Source organism: Festucalex cinctus, chromosome 19, assembly GCF_051991245.1.
Source record: "Festucalex cinctus isolate MCC-2025b chromosome 19, RoL_Fcin_1.0, whole genome shotgun sequence".
Lineage (NCBI taxonomy): Eukaryota > Metazoa > Chordata > Actinopteri > Syngnathiformes > Syngnathidae > Festucalex > Festucalex cinctus.
Genome location: NC_135429.1, coordinates 6,103,896 through 6,125,709, shown reverse-complemented (window position 1 = coordinate 6,125,709; position 21,814 = coordinate 6,103,896). Strand labels below are relative to the sequence as shown.

General features: G+C 40.4%; 2 protein-coding genes across 3 annotated transcripts in view; both read right to left on the bottom strand.

Moving 5' to 3' along the window:
• Positions 1-6,364, bottom strand: part of col8a2 (collagen, type VIII, alpha 2) — a 78,299-nt gene extending 71,935 nt beyond the window's left edge. The window contains exon 1 of the mRNA XM_077507164.1: positions 6,287-6,364. The gene's annotated coding sequence lies outside the window, so the exon portion shown is untranslated. The remainder of the gene's footprint in view (positions 1-6,286) is intronic.
• Positions 6,103-21,634, bottom strand: trappc3 (trafficking protein particle complex subunit 3). Of its 2 annotated transcripts, none has more exons than XM_077507167.1 (5): positions 21,438-21,634; positions 21,172-21,269; positions 20,390-20,489; positions 19,559-19,741; positions 6,103-6,437 (listed from the first exon to the last, which is right to left on the bottom strand). In XM_077507167.1, the coding sequence occupies exons 1-5, from the start codon at positions 21,477-21,479 to the stop codon at positions 6,408-6,410; spliced, it is 453 nt and encodes a 150-aa protein (XP_077363293.1). In that variant the 5' UTR covers positions 21,480-21,634; the 3' UTR covers positions 6,103-6,407. The 2 variants fall into 2 exon arrangements, with proteins under 2 accessions (XP_077363293.1, XP_077363292.1); XM_077507166.1 differs by lacking the exon at positions 6,103-6,437 and adding an exon at positions 17,840-18,376 and having other exon boundaries at positions 21,438-21,632.
• Between the last annotated feature and the right edge of the window lie 180 nt (positions 21,635-21,814).

Below are 21,814 nucleotides of genomic sequence, written 5' to 3'. Positions count from 1 at the left end.
TTTTTTGTGTCTGATTTCCTACTAAATCGAGAGATGATGTCTCGACACCCTTGTCCCTCTTGCAACTTAAACTGCTTCAGATGTCCCTCGCGATTCTGTACAACAGAAAACGAAAAACATGTTTGCATGTTTTAACACCCACTCGAGTGCGCTTGCAGCAAAACAAGCCTTGGCCAGAGTTTTCTTTTTCCAGAGGGGTTTCAAAATGGAAACACATTGAAACGTGGGATACAGATCCAGTCCTCAAAGTTGTGTACATTCTTCATCTGCAGTTGGGTGCTGCTGAATTTGTGAGTTGCGTAACAAAATCAAAGGGCAACCAGATGCCCAATGGTCATTCAAGTCCAGGGCCTGCTTGTTCAGATGTCGGTTATTTTAACAGCTGGTTAACCCCAAAGTGCCAGTTACATTCAAAACATGGTTAGTTAAAGTTAACCAAGTGGTTAATGCCATTGGTTAGCATTAGATCCTGGGCACTCAAAAAAAGAAGCATTTTTTTTTTTAAACAGATATTCTTTACAGATATTTTGTGTGTGCTTCATATGGTTCTGCCAACATCTATTACTGAAAAACAGACTGCAAACCACAATTGTTGTACAGTAATGCCTCTAATATACAGTATATGTAAATTTACTCCGAAATTATATATTGAACCATCTGGATACTTACATTCCTTCCCTCTATTGGGAATCCAATTCAATGACAACACTATTTCGAAGCGTAAAAGGTAGCTATTGGTAATTCCTGACAGACTTGTCAGTTGATAGCGAACATGTGCAATGAGGTTCATACATCTCAATTGAGTAAGTTACACACAGAATCACAGATTGGCCTTCAAACAAAACGTCACATAGAATGTTCCCCTTTGCACGGATGAACGTCTAAACACGTGTCGAGTATCGCCGCCAGGCAAAATAAATAAAGCGAAGTGGAAATTAAAACAATAGATTATTGATGAGAGGGACTCAAATTCATAATTGGCTGTCGGTCAGTATGATTCCGCAGTCGAATCGTTGAAGTGTACACAACGAGAGATTACAATTTGGAGAGTCTTGTGAATTCAATGTGAATTGAGCAGCGTGTCCATGGCTGCCTGACACTTTTCAATTTGAAAATTTGAATACCAACTGTTGCATTTCATACTAATAACAAGCTGGCATTTGCATTCACTATGTGAATGCCTTTTATTACATCCTTATTGCGGTGTCGATATGAAGGAATCAATTAGAATTTCCATGATGAGAGAACATTTTTCATGTTTAATTATGGGTTTTCCGATGCCATCCTCAGGCCAAACATGGAGAACACTTCTAGTTGTAGTATATAAATATAGCCTGCTTGGCAGCGCTAAAGAGAACAAGGAAGCCCCACTGTGAAGTTTACAGTTTGGGAATATTTCTGGAAAACATTAGAATTTGGAAGAATATAGGGGAATAAACCAAAGCAGAAACATTTAAAGTGCACATTAATACATATTTTATTTTATGGGAACAAATGATCCGAACGTATCTGTTTTTAGAGGTGAGTTGGAGGTTAATGTAAGGTTTATTAAATGAGGAAATAGAAAACATGCAATATGTAATGGAGACAATGTGAGACTGCCTACCATTGAGGTTTCTTGTCAGGTTTACTTTTCCACACTGAAACAAAACTTGAATTATTCTGACTGCTATCTGTCATAAAACAGCGACATGGACAAAGGTCAAATGATGACATTTTCCATTTCTATGATTTAAAATCGTCATTTTATTGCCTCCCACTGCGTTTCTTTGCACATAACTGCAGAGTTGCGAAGGAAGCTGTAAGCTGTCAACTTGGGATCAGATCAGTCAGAGTGGGAAAAGGAGCCTATGAATTGTCAACTTGGGATCAGCGAGAGGATTTTAACCAATTCCAAAATAAATCAAACACAGAAGGCTGCGAAAACGCATCTGTATTTGACTACTGGGAATGGGAACGGCCTTATTGTAAATAACGGAAAGACTCACGCGGGGCACCAAAAAGTCAGAGGTTGAGTGGGTTAGTGGTAATAAAGTTATGAGGAAAAAAAATGCACATGCATACACGTTTTGTGCCACACTAGATGCCATTGTCAGCACCAGCTCAGCATCTCTTTGGAGTTCAGCAGGCCAGGCAAATACTCTTTCTAGGTCCGCCATTGAAATCTCCTAGGCTTTGGACCGCGTCACTTGGGCCGACGCTTCAAAACGCTTCCCAAATCCTGCATATCCCCCCTGAGAGGGAACATCTGTGCTGACGAGATGGCCCGCAGATGAGAACAGGCTTGGTTGTGTGGTTGAATGAAATGGTGGATAGTTTATGTTTTATGTCAAAAATGTTTGAATACATTCACTGGACACTATTACATATACATACTATTGGGAATATCTGCATGGACACGTGTTTTTACATCATATGAAGGCCTAGTGATCAGTCAGAAGAAATTACAATGAAGTCCAAGTTGAAATGTATTTCTCTAATTGTGATCATGTGTGTCGATCTACCAAGACGGGTCAACAGTCACGTTGCAATATTTTGGCTTACATTAAAAATGGGCGGGTTCAAGTAAAGGTGCTATCTTCGAAGTTGTGTAAGGGATCCAGTGGTTAATGCCTGGAAATAAGTTATTATTTTCCTCTATTTTACACCAAGAGACTGGACAACAATTGGAACCAGTCTGTTAATCCATTATGAATATAGACAGCAAACTGAACCAACATCAGTCAAAATATCAGTGGCAGAGCAATGTGTTAGATAGGTATGTTCAGGAGTCGGGCCGGGCCGGCGTGCATAAGTCAAACTGCCACGGCCGGTTTTTTTTGTGCCAGCCCCGCCCTGGCCAACATACAAATAAATAAAGTAACATTTACCATGAGCGGCAAACGTGTTAAAAACTGCGTACGCTCATGTATGTGGTTTTTCCAAGGCCAAGCCGATTCACAGCGGCCCACCTCTTCCTCAGACACATGGAGCTCTGCACATGAGAGAGGCAGAGCCAGCGTTTCCCTTTTCATGTGGAAAAAAAGGAGGGAAGAATGAGTTGCGGTAACCCTAGCTGCCCAATTGGCCCTGCAGGACCGAAAACCTGCTACTCTCACTTTCATGAACACGCAGGGCGAAATGCCACACTTGGTGGTGACTGAAGCAGGATCTCAACACCCTTTCCCTTTGGATCACAGTTTAGGTTATATGCTGGTGGGATGTACAATTTCAAAAATCCCAACTGGATTTTTATCAACCGTGGTCTTTCCATGATGAAAAGATTAACTTGGCGACTGGTTTTGGCGAGCGAGGAAATGTCCAGATAGAGCAGCAAACATGACCCAAAACTCTGCAAGGCATCCAGCATTGGCTTTTCGACAGTGAGGAAAGACAGTGGACTGGCTTTTATTTTGTTAAACCTTTAACCCCGCACTCTAATATACTTAACAATGTTTCTCCTTGGCGCTGGAGGCCCGGCTACTTCTGTGTATTGTCAGGTAATTAGCAACACATGGAAAAGACTTCACTAAGACATTTTCATCCTGGTGTTTTCAGTTTTGGTGAGGAATACAACTAGAGTGGCTTCCACAAACGTTATGTTAATTAGTTGCAACAAGGAAAGAGGCTTTGATCCATCCACCCGTTTGTCCCGCTTATCCTGGTCAAGCTTGCGGGGATCTGGAGCCTATCCCAACTGACTTGTAACCAAAGGACGACTACACCGTAGACTGGTCGCCAGTCAGTCGCACGGCACATACAGTGAAAGAGAACCATTCAACTGGTGACTTTTATAATCACCAAATTTCAACCGATCAAATCCAAACGACAGGTTCTCTAACACGTTTTCCTAACTTCCTCTTCATGAGCTCCTGGAAGGATTCTTCCTTGAGCCTCAGCAGCCTCGCTGTCACGGTCATCCAGATCTTCAAAACGAGACCCCTTGATGACCTCCTTGAACTTGGGAAAGGTTATGTTGCCCTCACACAACTATCCCTTCGTCTGGTTCACGTGACGAAGCAAATGCTGGAACTTTTCTGACACACCTCGCATAACTCTTAACCTGCTGTGACGGATTTCAGCTTCTACTTTTTTGGACAGTTCAGTATCATACGTCCATTTTCTACCATTTATCCTGTTCAAGGTCATAGGGTATCGAAGCCTATCAGAGTGATCTTTGGACGAAGGATTAAGATCTGTACATGGTTATCCATTTTAGTCGAGGTGCAATACAATAAAGATGCCAGTCTCTTCCTGGTCAGAATCTCACCACATAACCTCACATACATCATCTGCAGCTCTGGGGAATTTGAGGGTTTCTGTTAAGTCAGGCAAGACTTTTTTTTTTTTTCTGGCTACACGAGTCAAAATCCAGCACACCAAAACCACGATAAGGGTGAACACCTGACAGACTGTGTGGCCTCGGATCTGCATATTAAGTTCCATCTGCTTTGAGAAAACGGATCTCATTTGGATCGGTCTGGATTTCCAAAACATCCTCTTCCTTTTCCTGATTGTCTGCACTGATGAAATCAGCCCATTAACGACTGGGGAAAAAAAAGAGATTGAAATGAAAATGGACCCTCCGTGCATGGGGACCAACAAAAGAAGCATGTGGCACTTTCAACCGTGCTGCCTGCCACATGGAATAAATTCTGTCTCCATGTGCTGTTATAATTAGCATTTAGAAATACAACCACAGTTGTTGTTGGGTTTTGCTTTTCAGATTTATGATGAGACTGTCCCATAACTCAGAGACAAACTCCGCTGTTTAAACAACTAGTTCTGGCTAACTGGATAGGCCTTTAAGGTGAGAATAAACAGAGAACGAGAGGAAAATGAGAGCAATTTTATTTGCTTGTTATAAAACTATTAATATGAAGTCAATTAATCATGTTACTGGCCTTGTTGGTAGACAATAAATCGCAACTCTAAATCCCACATTTCAACAGATGTTTGTTGAGATTACATTTGCTAAATAAGATTGTCCCTTCAGTTCAATCACCAAATCAGGCCGAGACGTCAAACATGCTCGTTTTAATGGGCTTTGGCATCGGAGGAGTACAATACAAAGGTCTCGGGTTACCACAGCTGCACTCCGCACAGTGCGCAATTTGGGAAGCCGATTTAGAGGGATGGCTCCAAGATAGAAACGGGATCCAGTGGACTTGATGCGACCTGGACCACCTCCGCCAGCAAACACTGACAGTGATGGAGAAGAAAAACAAAGCGCTGGAGGGAGGTAGCGGAATCGCAGAGGAAATGAATATCTTACGGTAACACATGGTGTGAACGAAAGAAATGTCTCTCTCTCTCTCTCAATGACCTTGTGTTTTTCATTCCTCTCTCCACCCTCCGCACCGGCGCTCTCTCCTTCCTCCTCCACCTCTCGCTCGCGCTCCGTGCCGATTGAAATACGCAAGCATAATAAGATCGAGGGCTTTATGAAAGAGGGCGGGCTCGCTATGCGGTGGCAAATGCGTGTTGACGAACGTCGTGCGTCAACAGCCACTTGAAGGCAATTTTGAATATGAAGGAAAATGATGCAATTGAAAACATGAGCACAGGACGGTGATGGGAGCATGTGGTGTTGAAAAGATGATTGCCCAGTGTCTTGCGATAAACTGCTAAAGAATGACTTACAGATGACTTTCTGGCTGCGGTTTCCCTTTCATATCAATAGAGGCACCTCTATTAGACAATGATTTCAATTCCTGTGTATTGTAATATCTGCTTTCACTTCCGAACTGCCTGCTCCTCGCCATTTCAAGGCCTAGCACGGGATAATGTTCTTCTCCGGTTTCACCTCAAACCGGCTTTTGGTTTCTGCGGGCAATAGGATGACCGTTTGTTTTCAGGACAACTTTGTTTGCTTACACTCATCATATGATCTTGGCCGTTGGATTTCAGAAATACTTGAGTTGTTTTTCTGTGAAAGATAAGCGTGTCAACAGAACCAGACTGGAATTTGTCACCACAAGGCGAAACTCCACCATTCATTTTGTTTGGCGCTTATTTTTCCTTTCAGCACACTTTTGTAATGGGGGGTAATTAAGGTGCTTGTGAGGATACTGCGATCGAAAGTTGCTGACCCTGCAGAATGTTTGTGGTAGGTTCATGTTTATTGTCAGCCGTGTGTTTTTGCTAGTTGAAGGTTAAAATGACCTCTTGAGTTAGGTTTACAGGATTCATAATACAGAATTTTCGGGCTGGGGCAAGAATTTAACCAAAGACGAGGTCAAAAGAACAGTTCAGTTTTGTTCTAGTTCCAGCAGTTCTGATGAATACGAAAAAGACCCAGACTGACCTGCCCTGGCTTGCTCTGAGACGACGATTCACATTTCCGATATCCAGCTGACAGGTCAAACAAGTGCATTCCACTTCCTTTTCCTACGCTGACCTCACACATCAGCAGTGCCAGGAAATGATCATCCTCCCAGCTCTCTCTCTCTCGTGACCTGGAAAGGAAACACACAGCAACACTGTGGACATCCAATTGTCTGTCATGCCACGACCACGTCTCATGAGGATTTTGGATGACAATGAATTCACTGCAAACTTTTGGAGGTCACATTTGTGTGTCGCGAAAGATTGGCAGATGAAATAATTCAATTTCACTTCTCGACAAATAATGATTTTGGCTCAATAAGGTTGGAAACACTATACCCCACCAAAATCATACCTTGCAATCAATTAATTTAACAAAAAAAAAAAAAAAGTGTGACAGTCGCCAATCTGTGTATCGAAGTCAAACACTGAACAAACCAACAAAAGGAGTACGTAAATAAGTTTGACTTCTTCCTATTCATTTTTATGTCACTTTAATTTGTCCGTTTAGTTTTGACGAGGTAAATATATTTGTATACCAGTAAATTGAATTAGGACTATGTTCAGGGAACAAATTAAACTTGTAAGTCGAGGTCCTACTGTACAGCTGATGTCATTTCCAAAATAGGCCCTCAGTCTGACATGTTCCATTTATGAAAGCATCATGAGATTTTAAGTCATTTTGAATGTGGCACCAGTTGTAATGGTTGCTTATTTAATACGTGTAATTTTTAGTTGAACTGTCATACAGTTCATAAGCATCCGATTATGGGAATATGGAAATATTAGATGTTATTTTCCAGGAGTGTCTCTATTTTTAGGTACAGCATAGCATTTTTATATTGAGGTATACAAATCTATAAAGGTGTTAATGAAAGAGACACTGTTCATGAAACCATCCGAGTTGCCCGTCACTCTTTCCTTACCAATTGAAACATCGCCATCCCTTTATACCGCTGACTACAGTCATTCTCTTATTCTATATTTCTGTTATTTTCATCATAGCTATAAATACTGCTGGTCACGCTCAGTCTTGAGCTCTCTACACTCATTTATTGTGATGATATAACAGCTGAAAATGATCCCAAGGTCACAATGGGACTTCTGCCTATTCAAGCATTCATCACACCGTACGTCCCACCAACAGCTTTTTGCTTGCATTTCACTCTCACTGTTCTTAGTGATGGTGATTGCTTGCAATGTGCTTCTAATTACTGGAAGTGTCATGCTTGTTCAAATTAATTACACCAATTACAGCTATTTTGTCAAGTCAAGTCACTGGGGTGGTCTTAGCGGCTGTGCAGTTGGGAGCTTAAAATAACAGCGTCAAAATCAGCCTTCAAAATTTATGGTTGGTATTTGGAGAACAGTATCGCCGCAGTTGCCATAGAACCGTCAGCTCCAATGTTACTGTTCAGAGTATTGAGCAATGCACGTACAGTAAAATGAACTGAGAATGATCATTATAAGAGCTATTGCTATAATGGCTCGTTTTACGTCTGTAAGAAGGAGCCTCATATTGACAACACCTCGGTATTATTACAATTTGATGTTATACGTCATATTTTTTCTCTCTCCAGTTACCGTATTTTTATGTTTTTCAGTCATGCCTCAAAGTCGCTTAACCTGGCTTGACATGTTTTCCCAGCGCTGCTATGACAGTTAATGCGGTTAGTGCTGGAAAACCAAACAAAAGCATGACACAGCGCTCCATCACCTTACCTGGTGATGTCATGATAACATAAATATTCTGTTAGCGCTGTGCGCTCACCTTCCACGCGTTACCAGGCAAAGACTTGGCTAGCTCAAGGCGGGCGTGTTGTCGCAAATCAGTGACATTTTGGGAAAGTAGAGTAGTGACAGGGCGTGTTTTTTTAAGTCCCCCTCCTTCATATTGTAAACTTGAACCAGACCATGCAGCGCCAGAGGTGGGTGTGAATGAGGGGGTTGTGTCCACAAACAGTCCGCCCTTTGAGCTCCCACTAGCAGGTCCACCCTCGTGGATCGTGGCCGTTCGTGGTGGAGGTGTCGCCATCGGGATGCTAAGTGCCTCTGACCAAGACCACTCAACCGTGGCCTAATTCTTGCGTTTCATTAGAGCAACCATTACCACATGTTCCACCCGAACCGCTTTAATCAAATCTACCTTTCAAAAAGGATCTCTGTTGAACATTTTAAAAGGTCACGCAAGCAAAAAATGTGGCCTGACATGGAAAAACAATTCTGAAAAGATGTTGGTGTACCCAAATAGATCATCAAGTGAGCCATGGAATTTTTTTCAACATCAATTAATTGGTCCAAATTTGGTACAGTGGCACCTTGATTTAGATGTTTAAGTCATAATTGGGCACATAATAAGGTGACTTAAGCAAGGTCGTTGTGTCGCTGTGACCTTTCACCTTGCTTTTGGCACACATACTATATCCAGTTCAGACTGTAGCGTCAAACATTGTCACACGGGCTAGGCAAAGTTGTCCCCCTGCCGGGGTGCACCTATGATAGCATAAAAACAAGCAACCATTTTGGATAGACTAGACCTTCTTCACCATATAGCCGCTCCACAGCTGTGTGTTGATCTTTGTGGCATCCATAAAATTGAGACGGTACAGTCTTCTGGTAGTTATTTTTAGTGTAGCGGGCATTAAAAATAAAGGACTGGTAAAAGTTCTGTCAGAACATTCAATCGGTGCCATGACCCGGATTCTCACTGAATGTGTCAATAAAGAAAAAGAACACTCTATTGTAAAATATAGATATAAAAAAAAATAAAAGAAAATATAAAGAAATAAATTGTTTTAAATTCTCCATGCTCCTTATGAGTGTTTTCATTGTGTATTTGTGTACATGCTCATTTTTTACATTCAATAATCATCTATAATGTATATTCAACCATTTGCCATTCATTCAATAAAATAAGCCGAGACGCGCACAGTAAGTAAATTTCAGAGTAAATTGAGACAAGATCATCATTATTCCAGTTCATATACTCGCTGAAATTTTTGTTTGGTACTGTGCCGTGAGATTTTTCTCCTGTAATATAACCACCTTAACTGACAAAACACAGACACACAGGATACAAGGATTGGTGGGGAATACATTAGTTCGGTAGCAGTCATAAAAGAAGAGTTGTGAAAATATTCACCTCATGGAGGTTTCCACATTTATCAGAATGTATCCCCTGGGTGCTTCAAAAGCAGCATTTATGACCACTCGGCACTTTTGGCACTGACGTCGGAGTTCAGCGCATGATTCATGTGAGGGGCATAAATGTCGAATGTACACATGCCATTTCATGGCAATTCACGTTATGGTTGTAGAGATATTTCAGCGTACTGACATGCTGCACTGGAATTCACATACTGGCGTACAGACGTACTTGTAAGGCGTTGTGTTCTCACTCTGTCTTCTTTAGTATTGCTTGCTAGCGAGTTGTGCTGGACTAGAATTGAAATCAACTTTGCATTGCAAATGATGCAGTTAAGACGCTGACTCCCATCACACAAGTCAACTATAGAGCACTTCAAAACAACCCAAATGGAACCCAGTGCCAGCAAATACAATGCAAATAGCAGAGGGCCCGGAATTTAACCCTGTGGAATACCATATGTTATATATACTCAACAAAATTAACCACAACACTTTGGTTTTTGCTCCCATTTTTTATGAGATGAACTCGAAGATCTAAAATTTCTTGCACATACACAATAGCACCATTTCTCTCAAATTTTGTTCACAAACCAGCCTAAATCTAAACCAATCATGGTGTCTAATCAGCATCTTGATATGGGACATGTGAGGTGGGATGACTCATGTCGGCAAAGGAGAAGTGCTCACTCTCTCAGATTTAGACTGGTTAGTGAAAAAATTTGAGAGAAATTGTGATATTGCGTGTGTGGAAGAAGTTTTAGATCTAGAAAATGGGAGCAAAAACAAAAGTGTTGCGTTTATATTTTTGTTGAGTATATGTGACTTCATATTGTCTACTGTGCTGTGTGATGGTCCAATTCACACCAAGCTAAAAACCAAAACAATGGATTTTAACTTTAGCTCTGTGTAAATCAGACCATCACACGATAGATACATGTGCGCCGAGTAGGAGCTTTGTCCTTTTTTTGAGGATGCAATTATGGTGTCACTGGTTGTAAAAGTAATTAGACCGTCTCCCTTGCTGGCTACTGTGATTAATGTACCACACTGCACACATGATGGAAGCTGGAAAGACTACAAGAGCAGAAACTAAAAAGAAAAGTACTATTAGTGACAATCCGCATGCTGTAAAATGAAAACAACATGACGGTGCTGACATGACGCATCCTTTTGTCTGGTCCAGTACAGACACAAAAGATCTGGGCTCATTGTTGACTCTAAAATAGAGATCCAAATTTGGATTCTATTTCCCCCCCTTATAGGAACCATATGACTGCCCTGGAATTGTTGGGCTCATGTGGATGCTGACAGTCGGCCTGCGCTGTGGGAGTCCTGACAAAACGCTACACACCCTTTGACAGGCTCATCCCTTATTCCCTCCCTGTGGTTCTTCTGGGGCGAGTATCAGCAGGTGCTGGCCTGGGTCACATTGGCACTAGATGTAAGCATCGTTGAAACAACACGGGAGGCTAATTGGAAAAAGGTTTGTGCTTTATGAGGACCGTGGAGAGGGCTTTCAGCACTTCCATGCCGAATGAGCAGCAGGACGGCCAACAGGTGAAGCATACGTACAGTATGCGTGGTCACGTGTGCTCCGGCATGTGCAAACCTCATCTAAGGGACGTAAAAATTAAATGTAATGTTCAAGGACATGGGAAAATATTCTTGTTAGACATGCACAATTTTTCAATTGATTTGAACTCGTATGGTTTGGCGGATGAGAAACACAGACTTTGACCTAAAATTTCAAGGGATCTAAAAGTTGGAAAAACATCCAGAACCACATTGAAAATAAGGCAGTCCTAAACAAATTGGCAAAATAATCTTCCCTCCTAGTACCCTATCTTTGTGTTTTTTGCATTTTCTTTGGTTTTTATTGCATGTGTAAACCCCTTTTCACAAGCGTATCAGATGATAAGCCAAAATCAAAATTGGTAATGACAGCCTTATTAAAGGCCTGTTCTGTAGTGATGCATCGAAATTGCAAGGCAACATCAGGCAATAAGTTCATGGCGAATGATTAATGTGAAATGGATCAAGCCAAGTTGAATGCAAAGTTATGAAACCAACCTTCAAAGGAATCATGGGTGGATCTGACACGATAAATGCAAACATAAAAATCCTGGATTAATGGCGGGGAATGTACTTTTTTTTTAACATCACAACATTGAATCGGGATTTAGCTGTCAACTCGTAACAACAACCATCCAAAAACAACATTTAGAATAAAATAAGACCTTGTGGGTTGCTGTCAAGTGGATTGTTAAAAAAATGTTAGTTCTTCGGTGCTGTTCAAACGCTGTTGAACGAAAACATATGTTAGGAATGGCTGTGTATGAAAAATACAAATCAATGTTTTCATTAGGGCTGGGTATCGATTCTAATTTCCTCAATTGATTTGATTTTGTTTCACAAGAGTTCAGTTCGATTCGATTTTCCCCAATTTGATTCGATTCACTTCAATTCAATCCGATATTGATTAATTATAGCACATCAGTTCTTCTTACATGTCAAGGACATGATTAAAAACTCCACAAATATTAAATTCCAAAGTAAATTTTGCAGAGAGAGTAACTGGTCATTTAGGTCAACTGGTGATTTAGCTTATTTTATGAAAGGCACACGTTATCAATCAATTAATTACTGTATTTTCCGCACTATAAGGCGCACCTAAAGGCCTTCAATTTTTTCAAAAGCTGACCATGCGCCTTATAATCCAGTGCGCCTTATATATGGATCAATATTGAGCCGCAACAGGTCTCGCTGTGAAGACGCTATCGGTGACCCTGCACAATCGGTGACGCGCATGCGCAGAAGATCCCGCCATCTTGGATCGCTAGCTAATACTAATACTTTACCTCAGAGAAAATAATAAAACAGCTGTTTATTCATTTTGGGAGTGAATGGAGTTGTCAGAAAGCTGGTTTGTAATCTATTAATAAAGTTTGACTGACCTATCTGACTGTTTTGTTGACATTCCCTTTAGCGCAGCACCATCTAATGGATGCATAACGTAACCCCAGCCTCTACTGTAGCGCCTTATATATGGAAAAAGTTTTAAAATATGTCATTCATTAAAGGTGCGCCTTATAGTGCGGAAAATACGGTAATGTGTACAGTACATTTCAAGAAAACAGTAAGATACAAAAAATGGCCTTTAAAATGATATTTTTAGAAGAATTTATGGGAAAAAGAGAATCAATTCATGGTTTTATGAATCGATATCGGTCTTGAAAAGGAAAATCGATTTGATATCAATTATTCTATTTTTTATTTTTTAAACAAGCCCTAGTTTTCATAGACTAAGGCTATTACAAATACGAAAAAGTCAAATTAATGTGGTTGTACCCTATTTTCCCCGTATTGGTCGAAACATAACAATGGCTGGATGAAAGAATGACACCCACTCGCCATCACATTTGTAAATCTGCCTTAAATCCTGCTGCACGTTTCAGATTTGAAGCCGCCTCATTTTCCAACGTGACAGCATCAAGTGTTTCTCGTATGGAAAATCAGACGAACAGACCTGAAATGTCTGGCCCGTCTAATAAGACATCCAGACCCCTTCCAATCACTCAGACCGGTGTCGGGAAAGCTGGAAGGGGGGCAGATAATTAAGACTTTACTGGGGACATATAAAGCCATACTTGAGACTGATGGCTCGGCAGGTTGACAGAGTCACCAGTCAAAGCGGTGGAGCACATTCATTTCATGCTTGCCACTTTTGAACGGGTGATATCCTGTCGTCTGCAGCTGCATGGCGTATAGCCTCGAGGCACTCGATGCTGCGGGAGGGAGGCCTGGTTTGATTTTCGTCCTAGGCAAAGCACAACGTTTGCATTCCTGCTTTTCAATTGGAATTAATGTTCTCGTTACCGCCTCTGAAAGCGATATAAATATTTGCTTGCGTCTGTGCATTTGGGGGGGGGGGGGGGGGGGTACAGGCCCCGCAATAATGAGGACAGGTGCAGACTGCCCTCAAGGTCGGCCGGTGTAAACTTATACATTCACTTTTTTCTCTCTCTCTCTCTCTCTCTCTCTCTCGCCTACTCACTCCATTCTCAAGTGAAGCGATTCCAACCTGGAAACTTCTGCGGCTGTTACATAAAATTCCAGCTTGAACGGCTGCGGTTTCAGGAACAAAAAAAAAAAAGATGAAAAACAAAAGTAAGGTTGAAGAACTATTGTGAGAAAATGAGAGGCAAATATAAAGAGGATCGGGATCTTTATCATAAGGCACATGGCAAAAACTCTTCATCCAGTAGAGAAGACGAAGAACAAAAGATCTGGAGGAAATTGGAAGCAGAGCGAAGACAGCTTAGCAGTTCCCATCCCAAAAGCTTTTGAACAGAGGGACGGTGGAGAAACGGAAAACAAAGAATGAGATGATGCTCCAGCGCGGTGCAGCGATGCTTGCGGAACTACAAGTGACTGACATCCACAAAACCTGACAGTTCTGATGCTTTTGTTGTCACATAAGCACACACAAAATACAAAATTTTACCCATGTCATTTAGTAACTGTGAGTCTGGATAAAGTTCAAATGCAGATGTTGCAGATGTGTATATACGGGTGGTTATATATACGGTGACCAAGACTAAACGTTGAGTCCTCCCTCTGAGAGAGAGAAAGAAAAAAAAAAGCATAGGGGATCAGATATAATTCAGTCACTATGAGACTTGCTATGAAAGAAAAGTGGATTTCAAATAGTTACGAACCGATCGGTCGAAAGGTACATTAACCTGTATGAAATTTGATCCCTGCTAACTCCAGAATTTGAGCGAGACACTCATCAAAATTAGTTGTTTTCTTTTGTTTATTAACAGAGAACAAATACAGAGTGTGAAGACCGAAATCTAGGACTCGTGACGACTCATGCGGTATCTCTAGTGTGTCAGAATGGCGACTGATACACAAGTTGATGAAATGTACTCATACCGTTGATATAATGCTGCTCCAACTGTTATTTTATGTCAGATAATTTACTGTCACTAGTTACAGTTTTCTTCATTAAGTTCTCCAATGCAACAAGATCTTTGAAAATTTTTCAAATTTACCATGAGAACTTGAATTGACCCATTGTTTCCACCAAAAACAATTACCTTGGTCCAGAGATTTACTGGGTGCAGGCGCCGATGAAGAAATATAGTAAATAAAAGACAACAACAAAAGAGGAAATGACCGTCGTATCAAAAAAAAAAAAAAAAAAAAAAAAGGTATGACGACTAGCCTATAAAATGATAATGTTTGTTTTGTTTGCTGCTGCTGTTGCAGTTAAATTACTACTCACTATTTTTGTTAATTGATTGTTATTTTGATTGTTGTTGGTTGAAGTTTTAATTTTGTTTCTTGTTTATTGGATGGAGCCTTTTCATTTGTTCAATAAAATGAGGGGAAAAAAATCATTTTCCCTGCTTGATAATTGTTGTTATTTGCAGTCAGTAGAGTGCAACATTTAGTTCACCAAGTCATTTATCAAAATGTATGGTAAATTTGTCGTAAATATTTAAAAGAAAAGCTCAAGTTAAGAGCCGTTTGAGAGCCAAAAAGAGCCGATCCAAATGAACCGGCTCACCGAAAAGAGCCAAAAATCCATGAGTACTACGACTGCTCCAATTGTAAATCTTTCTTCTAAAGATGTGACAATAAATATCATTACTTTCGAAAAAAAAAAAAAAAAAAAACGTTGTTTCTTTTCAACAACACTGTCATCAACAACAACTGCATCCTTTCTCTCAATAACATGATTCAGGCCTGTTCTTATAACCAAGAAGACTTATTTGCTGATTCACGGCATTTTCCTCCTCGCTCACACTTTTAAACGGTGCTGTCAGTCCCGCTGTCGTCTTCCTCTCTTTCTGCTGACCAGACAAACACGGCGCGCAAGAATCGGCAAATCTGAGGTGATGAAAAGTTCACCGCACCTGGAAGGCGCCTACGATAGGGAACGTCCTACTGGAACATTAATTGCATAAATGAATAAAAAGTGGTCACATATTGTAAGGGATTTGCAAATAAGCAGTCTGTCCAAGTTTTTGTTCAGGTCAACAGCAGACTTCAGCGGGCTGGACTGTCACGGCGTGCTTTTCACCATTTGTTTCCCATAAAGGCCACATGGAAAAATCCAGCTGGCTTAAAATCAAATCGGAGCACATTGTCTCAGGCTCATGACATTCGCTACTTGTTTTTCGGGTCGATCTATCAGTTTTATGGAAAATCAGGAAAGGATTATGAAGCATAAGCAAATATAAGCGGACAATTTCAAAACACTAAATGTGCCTGCTTTTGACATTGACCAAAAAAAAAAAACTGAGTGATAGGAAATGTGTGGGACTCATGGTGGTTAAATAAACGGAGGGGGATGAAACAATAGATATAAATAGCATTTTTCAAGCATTGCATTTTGGCTAAACGGAAAATTAAGTGCTTCTAAGAATTCTTTTTTTTTTTTTTGTCTCCAATTCGATAAGATACACTAAGGCTCAATGCACATTTCTGTGACATAAAAAGTGAAACCCAGATAAATTGTTTCAAATTAAATGAGATAATGTCATTGCACAAGTCGACACACCCTCTTATAAATGAGAATGGGGCTGTGTTCAGGTCAGGATTAACCAACGCTTTTTAAATGGGGGTCAACACACACCCTCCGGCATTTTAAGTGCCTCTGATTAACTCCAAATAAATTTGGGCTGTTCTAGTAGGCTTTTTCTGCCAATTATTTTTTTTTTTGCATTCTAACAGAAGCGTGGAGGTTTTGCTATTTTGAATTGTTCATAACTCCTTCCAATTTGACTAAGGCCCCAGTTCCAGCTGGAGAAAAACAGCCCACCATCATCACGCTTCAATGTCGGCATGGTGTTCTTTTCATTACGAACTTTGTTCAAAAGTTCAACTTCAGTTTCATCAAACCGGAACACATTTTCCCCACATGTATTTGGGAGATTTTGCTATTGCCTGGTGAAACCAAGGTCAAACTTTTTGACGATAGTTCCAAAAGATATGTTTGGTACAAACACCAGGTTATTGGTCACATTGATGGTGTTTGGGGGTTCTAATTTGCTATAGTACAGTTAACTTACTATGTCCCTTACGATGATCCTGTATTAGTCACTCTTCGTTTGTCTAGTCAGTCTTATTTCATCATATTGGCCTTTGTTCCGTCAATTAGGATTGTGCTGTCTCTGTTGTTAATTTACATTTTAGCAAATAAAGATTCTCTGTTTCCCAACTCCGATGTCTTGTTTGCGTTTCGGTCCTACCTGCGTACCTCACGTGACATTTTTTACATCACCAAAAACAGCCAATTGAAGAGCGGAGTGTTGAATTTTTAATCGCTGAAAATTCACGTGACGGTATATCATATGTGAGCACAGCTTTGCGAATGGACGTCCTCTTCATTTGGCTCTACATACTGCACACCACCTGTCCAGATATTCCGCGTGCATTTGTCCAATGATTCTGTGCTAGCATATGGCAGAAGCTTTTCAAAAGTAAACAAACCCCCATGGTATACTAATTCTACTAGGTCTTATAGTCTGTATAAAAAAAATATATTTCCTGTCAGCTCCCCATCCAACATCCACATGACTAGGCCTGCAGGGTGTTTAGTCGATAGTAGTGCAGTTGCGAGCTGGCCTAACGGCCGGCGCGGTTCACTACATGCTGACGATGCTCACGTTATCCTTGAAAATGAGCACAGACAGAAGACGGATGAGCCTGAGAGTCTACATGTTGGCAAAGGCCACCCGCTATGGATTGTTTTGCCTTTCCATATTCACAAGCTGACATTGGATCCTGTAATTTATGTACTCTGGCAGGTCAAGATTGAACTCCTTCAAATATGGCACTCGTAGGCTCCCAGAGTAGTTTTCAAGGACCAGAAATGCAAAGTGGAGCAATTTCTGCTTCTTGCTGGTGAACAAGCATGACTACAGCAGATATGTCATGTAAACAGTGCCCTCTGGTGGGTCTTCTGAGAACTCAGTTTTCTACAGACCAACAACACTACGTGTTAGTTTTCCAACATAGACAAAAAATAAAACCTTTTTTTTTTTTTTTTTTATCCAAATGTGAGTTTATCCACACACGTGTTTTTCTGTGCAAATCTGTTTGCAGTTACTGACAACGTATCCGCTGCATCTAAATGGCAAGTTTGTCCATTACTTCCTGTTAACCGTAAACCCATTCACAGGTGTGACGACCAGAACCAGTTGCCCGTGAGGCAGGCTTTTCCCGATGGACACACGTGTGCATACACACGTGTTATTGTTTGCTTCTGAAGGGTGGCTGCGGTACTTTAAAAGGTGACATCAACACGAAAACAGTACACTGAAGCTGTGTTTTGGAAAAATATGCTAAAAATTAAAACTGAAAGACAAACAAATCGAATATGTTGCATTTATTACCATATACATTAATTTAACATGCCTAACAATTGGCAGCAATATGGACATTAAAAAAAAAAAAAACATAATTTTCTCTAGTAGCCTATCTAATAAGGCAAAATAAAAATAAAAAAATGTCCATGATTGTGTCAAAGTGAAGAAGTGGGGAGAAAGCCAGCCCTCTTCACCTGCACTTAAATACAGATCAAATCTAAGGATAGTTTTTCAATTGGTGCAGTGACCTGGATTACTCGGATCCATTGTCCTATATTGAAGGGAGCAGGGCCATAAACTTGTGTTGGGATTCAGTGCTGTTGACTGAATCTCAATAGTCTCTTCCAGTCTGTAAACAAAGAGTCATCTTCAAAAAAAAAAAAAAATATGCTGATGAGGCAGAATGTTGACTCGGCATTTTGTCACTCGTCTCCTGCGGGGAGGTTTTCTTCAATCCTCTTGATAAATTTCATTCTGATTTCTGTCACGTTGTCTCCCCTCAGTGTGTCCTGGACAAACTTCACATCCACAGCCATCTGGACCTGGAATTTGAAAAGATCACAATCAGATTTGACTCTATTCACACCATAATGAACATGAGACAAAAGCTTCTAAATATGAATAAAACAAAATATCTAACCAACACAAATATAAAAGAGAAATGGTAAATGGGTTTTTTTCTGTTATTAAAAGTAGACAATTAAAAAATAATAATAGAAGAAGAAGAAGACAAAAGAAATTGTAGTGGATCATGTTCCACTCAGGTCAGTAGGTGGCAGAAAATCCAAAGTGGATGACAAGTTTTCAGGTAACAAATAATCACAAAACAGTAACTCACATGAAGTCAATCCTGGAACGTTCCACGATGAGGAAAATGGCGAGAGCATTTAGATAATAGAATGCCAGGTCCAAGGTAGGAGGACGAAATTATTTTCAAAAGAATCATTTTTGTTGCTTAGTATTTAGGGATTTTCAGAGATATTGTCAATTATCACGCTTGTTCAATGACAATAATAGATAGATAGATAGTTAAAATAAAACTGTTTTTCAGACCCATACCAGTACGAGTAGTCAACTCTTGAGAAGTCACCGATACCAAGTACCAAGGCCAATGATACTTTAGATACAGAAAAATCCCCCCCCCCACCCCCCCCCCCCACCACCACCACCACCACCCCACTTATTTAAACCGCATTTTCTTTACAATTACGTGATATTCATGGCAATTATCTAATTTAATTTCTAGTTTATTATCGAAAAATGGCCAGGACGGCCGACAGCAGTTAAATTAAGGCTGATATCGGCACCAATATCGATACTCTATCATTCCTAAATGGAATATTAAATATCTTCAAGCAGAGCTTCACAAATGTATCTGATCATAGGTCAAAAACACAATTCAGCATCATTAGGTCAATTTCAGTGACCTCTCGACTTAATAATTTGCGACACAAGTGTGGAATTTCTAACTGAACTCACCTTGTTTGACTCAAATTTGACTTGTATTTCAGCATAAAACCATTTCAGGTTAAGAGTAATTGCTAATTTAGGGCTTCTGGTGGTGTTCTAAGACAGTGTTTAAACCATTTATTGACCCAAGACACATAACTTACATTGGAAGAAAATACGCAGCACACCACCAAACAAAAATGTTACCAAAATTAACAATACTGAAAGTGAAACTCAATAATGATGACGATAATGATTCGTTGATGTGACGTTACCATCTCCAGAGCTCCTCTGAGAACGCCGCACAGCAGGTTGGAGTAGATGAGCGTGTTGTGGTTGTCGGGCAGCTCCACAAAGTCCACCAGCGGGTTGCTCTCCAGGATGAGTGAGAACTCGTCACCGGCCGGGCTCCAGTTGGTTACGCTGGGGGTGACCCCGAGGTAGGTTTTGAACGCCACCTGGGTGAACAAGCCGTGACGATTAAAATTGCAAAGTTCTTCATTACATGTACTCACAGCTGCTTCCTGCTCTCCTCTTGAGCAATGTGAGCATGCATATGGAATTTATTCATTGATTATGGAACTTTTATGATCTGAACAATGTTTGTTTTGTCATCGCCGTGGCTGTATTGTGGTCTGCTTCGTCATGAAAAAGTATGGCAGAACGTGTACGGTGTGACATCATTGAAAACAGATGGGGGAGTTGCAGTTGCACACTTGGTTCCACCTGAATTCTTTTTTTTTTTTTTTTTTTCCCCCTCTGGGGTCACGAAGGAAAACTAACCTTTACAGAACATGCCAGAGAAAGGAAGTGAGATGTGAACACATTTCACAGGAAATGGAAACAGGATTATGTCCCAGCCAGCTGTACTGTACATATGAAGGTTTTGTCCATAAGAATGAACACTTTCAGGTTTCAGGATGAACTTTAACATTTATAGATGAACTCAATTTGACCTCAGAATTGTTGCTATTGACTGTACATGTGAATAAAAGAGAATTTCCCCCAGCTTTTCATCAAGATGCTGTTCTCTAAATCGGATTTATCTGTTCTCTTTGGAAGACGTCCACGGTCACGCTCTGATTAGCCTGGAAGCATCCAATCACCTTAGCGATGACATCGGCTGTTTCTCGGAAATCCTGACACCTGCCGACGCTGGAGCGTGCCAGGAAGTCCTCGATGAGACGCACTCCGATGTTGTAACCCCTATGAAAGTGAGAAGGGGGGAAAATAAGAACATCAAACTGATACCGTCCTGTAATAAGATGGAACACATGGTTGGTTCAAACGTTTGGCAGGAGATTTTAATTAGCTACAAGGTCCTATCGCTGATGTGCAGGCTGACTGAAACAGGCTGACACACTGGTCTGAGGCCAGAAAACATAAGGCAAGAATGCCCGTAATTTGCTTTGAGTTGCCGCACAACGTGTAGTCATTGTCTCTTGGGGATTTGCGTTTAAACTATTTGGAAAACAGCGCAGTGGAAGGTGTGGTTCAAGGAAATCAAATCACAGCAGAATATTTAATCATTTGGAAACCAATTAATGACATCACAAACGTCACAACATGGGTGGACATATTGCTCTTGTTTGTATTCATTTTGTATACTACACTCATTTTAAAAGAACTTCAATGAATGTTAATCTAATATATTTATTAGAGCTCAGAGCTCTACAGAGCTCACACAGAGCTCATACAGAGCTCCACTTTCATTCATGAGAGTCAAGTTGTATTCAATTTGAACAAAAAAGCTGCCAAAAGTCAAACAAGATTCAACCAAAAAACCCATTATTCTTAACTTTTTGTGAATAGTGCATATTTCCACTTAAAATAAATCAAATCCATCCAGTTTTATGGTTTTTTTTTTTTTTTTTTTTTGCAGACTCACATTTTGTCCAGTTGTTTGTTGACCTCCTCATCATTTTCGTAGTCTTTGCATAGTTGTGTGACCAAAGCTCCATAGGTCAGCGTGAACAGCTCAGAATTCTACAAGGAAATGACATATTCGTTCTCACTGTGGAATTTTAAACGGCGTAAATGACGGATGCGGGCTAAACTAGTAACAAGTATGATGGACGAATGCATCTTAAGCAAAGTTAGCATTATGCAAACTACATACAACGTTTTAATCGTGCTTCAGAGAGCGTAACATACCATCTTCTTGCTGTCTGTTGTGCGGTTGGATTGCCGAGACATTTTGGAGATCGTTAGTACACGGCAAAAAAAAGGCGACTCGATATTAATCCTTTTATTTTTATTTTATTGTATTTTTACAGAAGCGTTGCAGCTAGTTCCGTATATGCTACCGCTGTCGCTCGCGGCCACCATTTTTAGCAGACTTATAAACTAATTCCGGTTATATTTTAAAATTAAAATATTTCTTAGCGGAACGGTTATCAGCAAAGCGGCAAAAATCTTAAAAACTTATTTGAAAATAACACTTTAATTATTTATTACATGATTTAACATGTGTCTACACCACTCATGCGCTGTATTACAAAATAGGAGCAAAAAGTATATTTTGCTTTGAA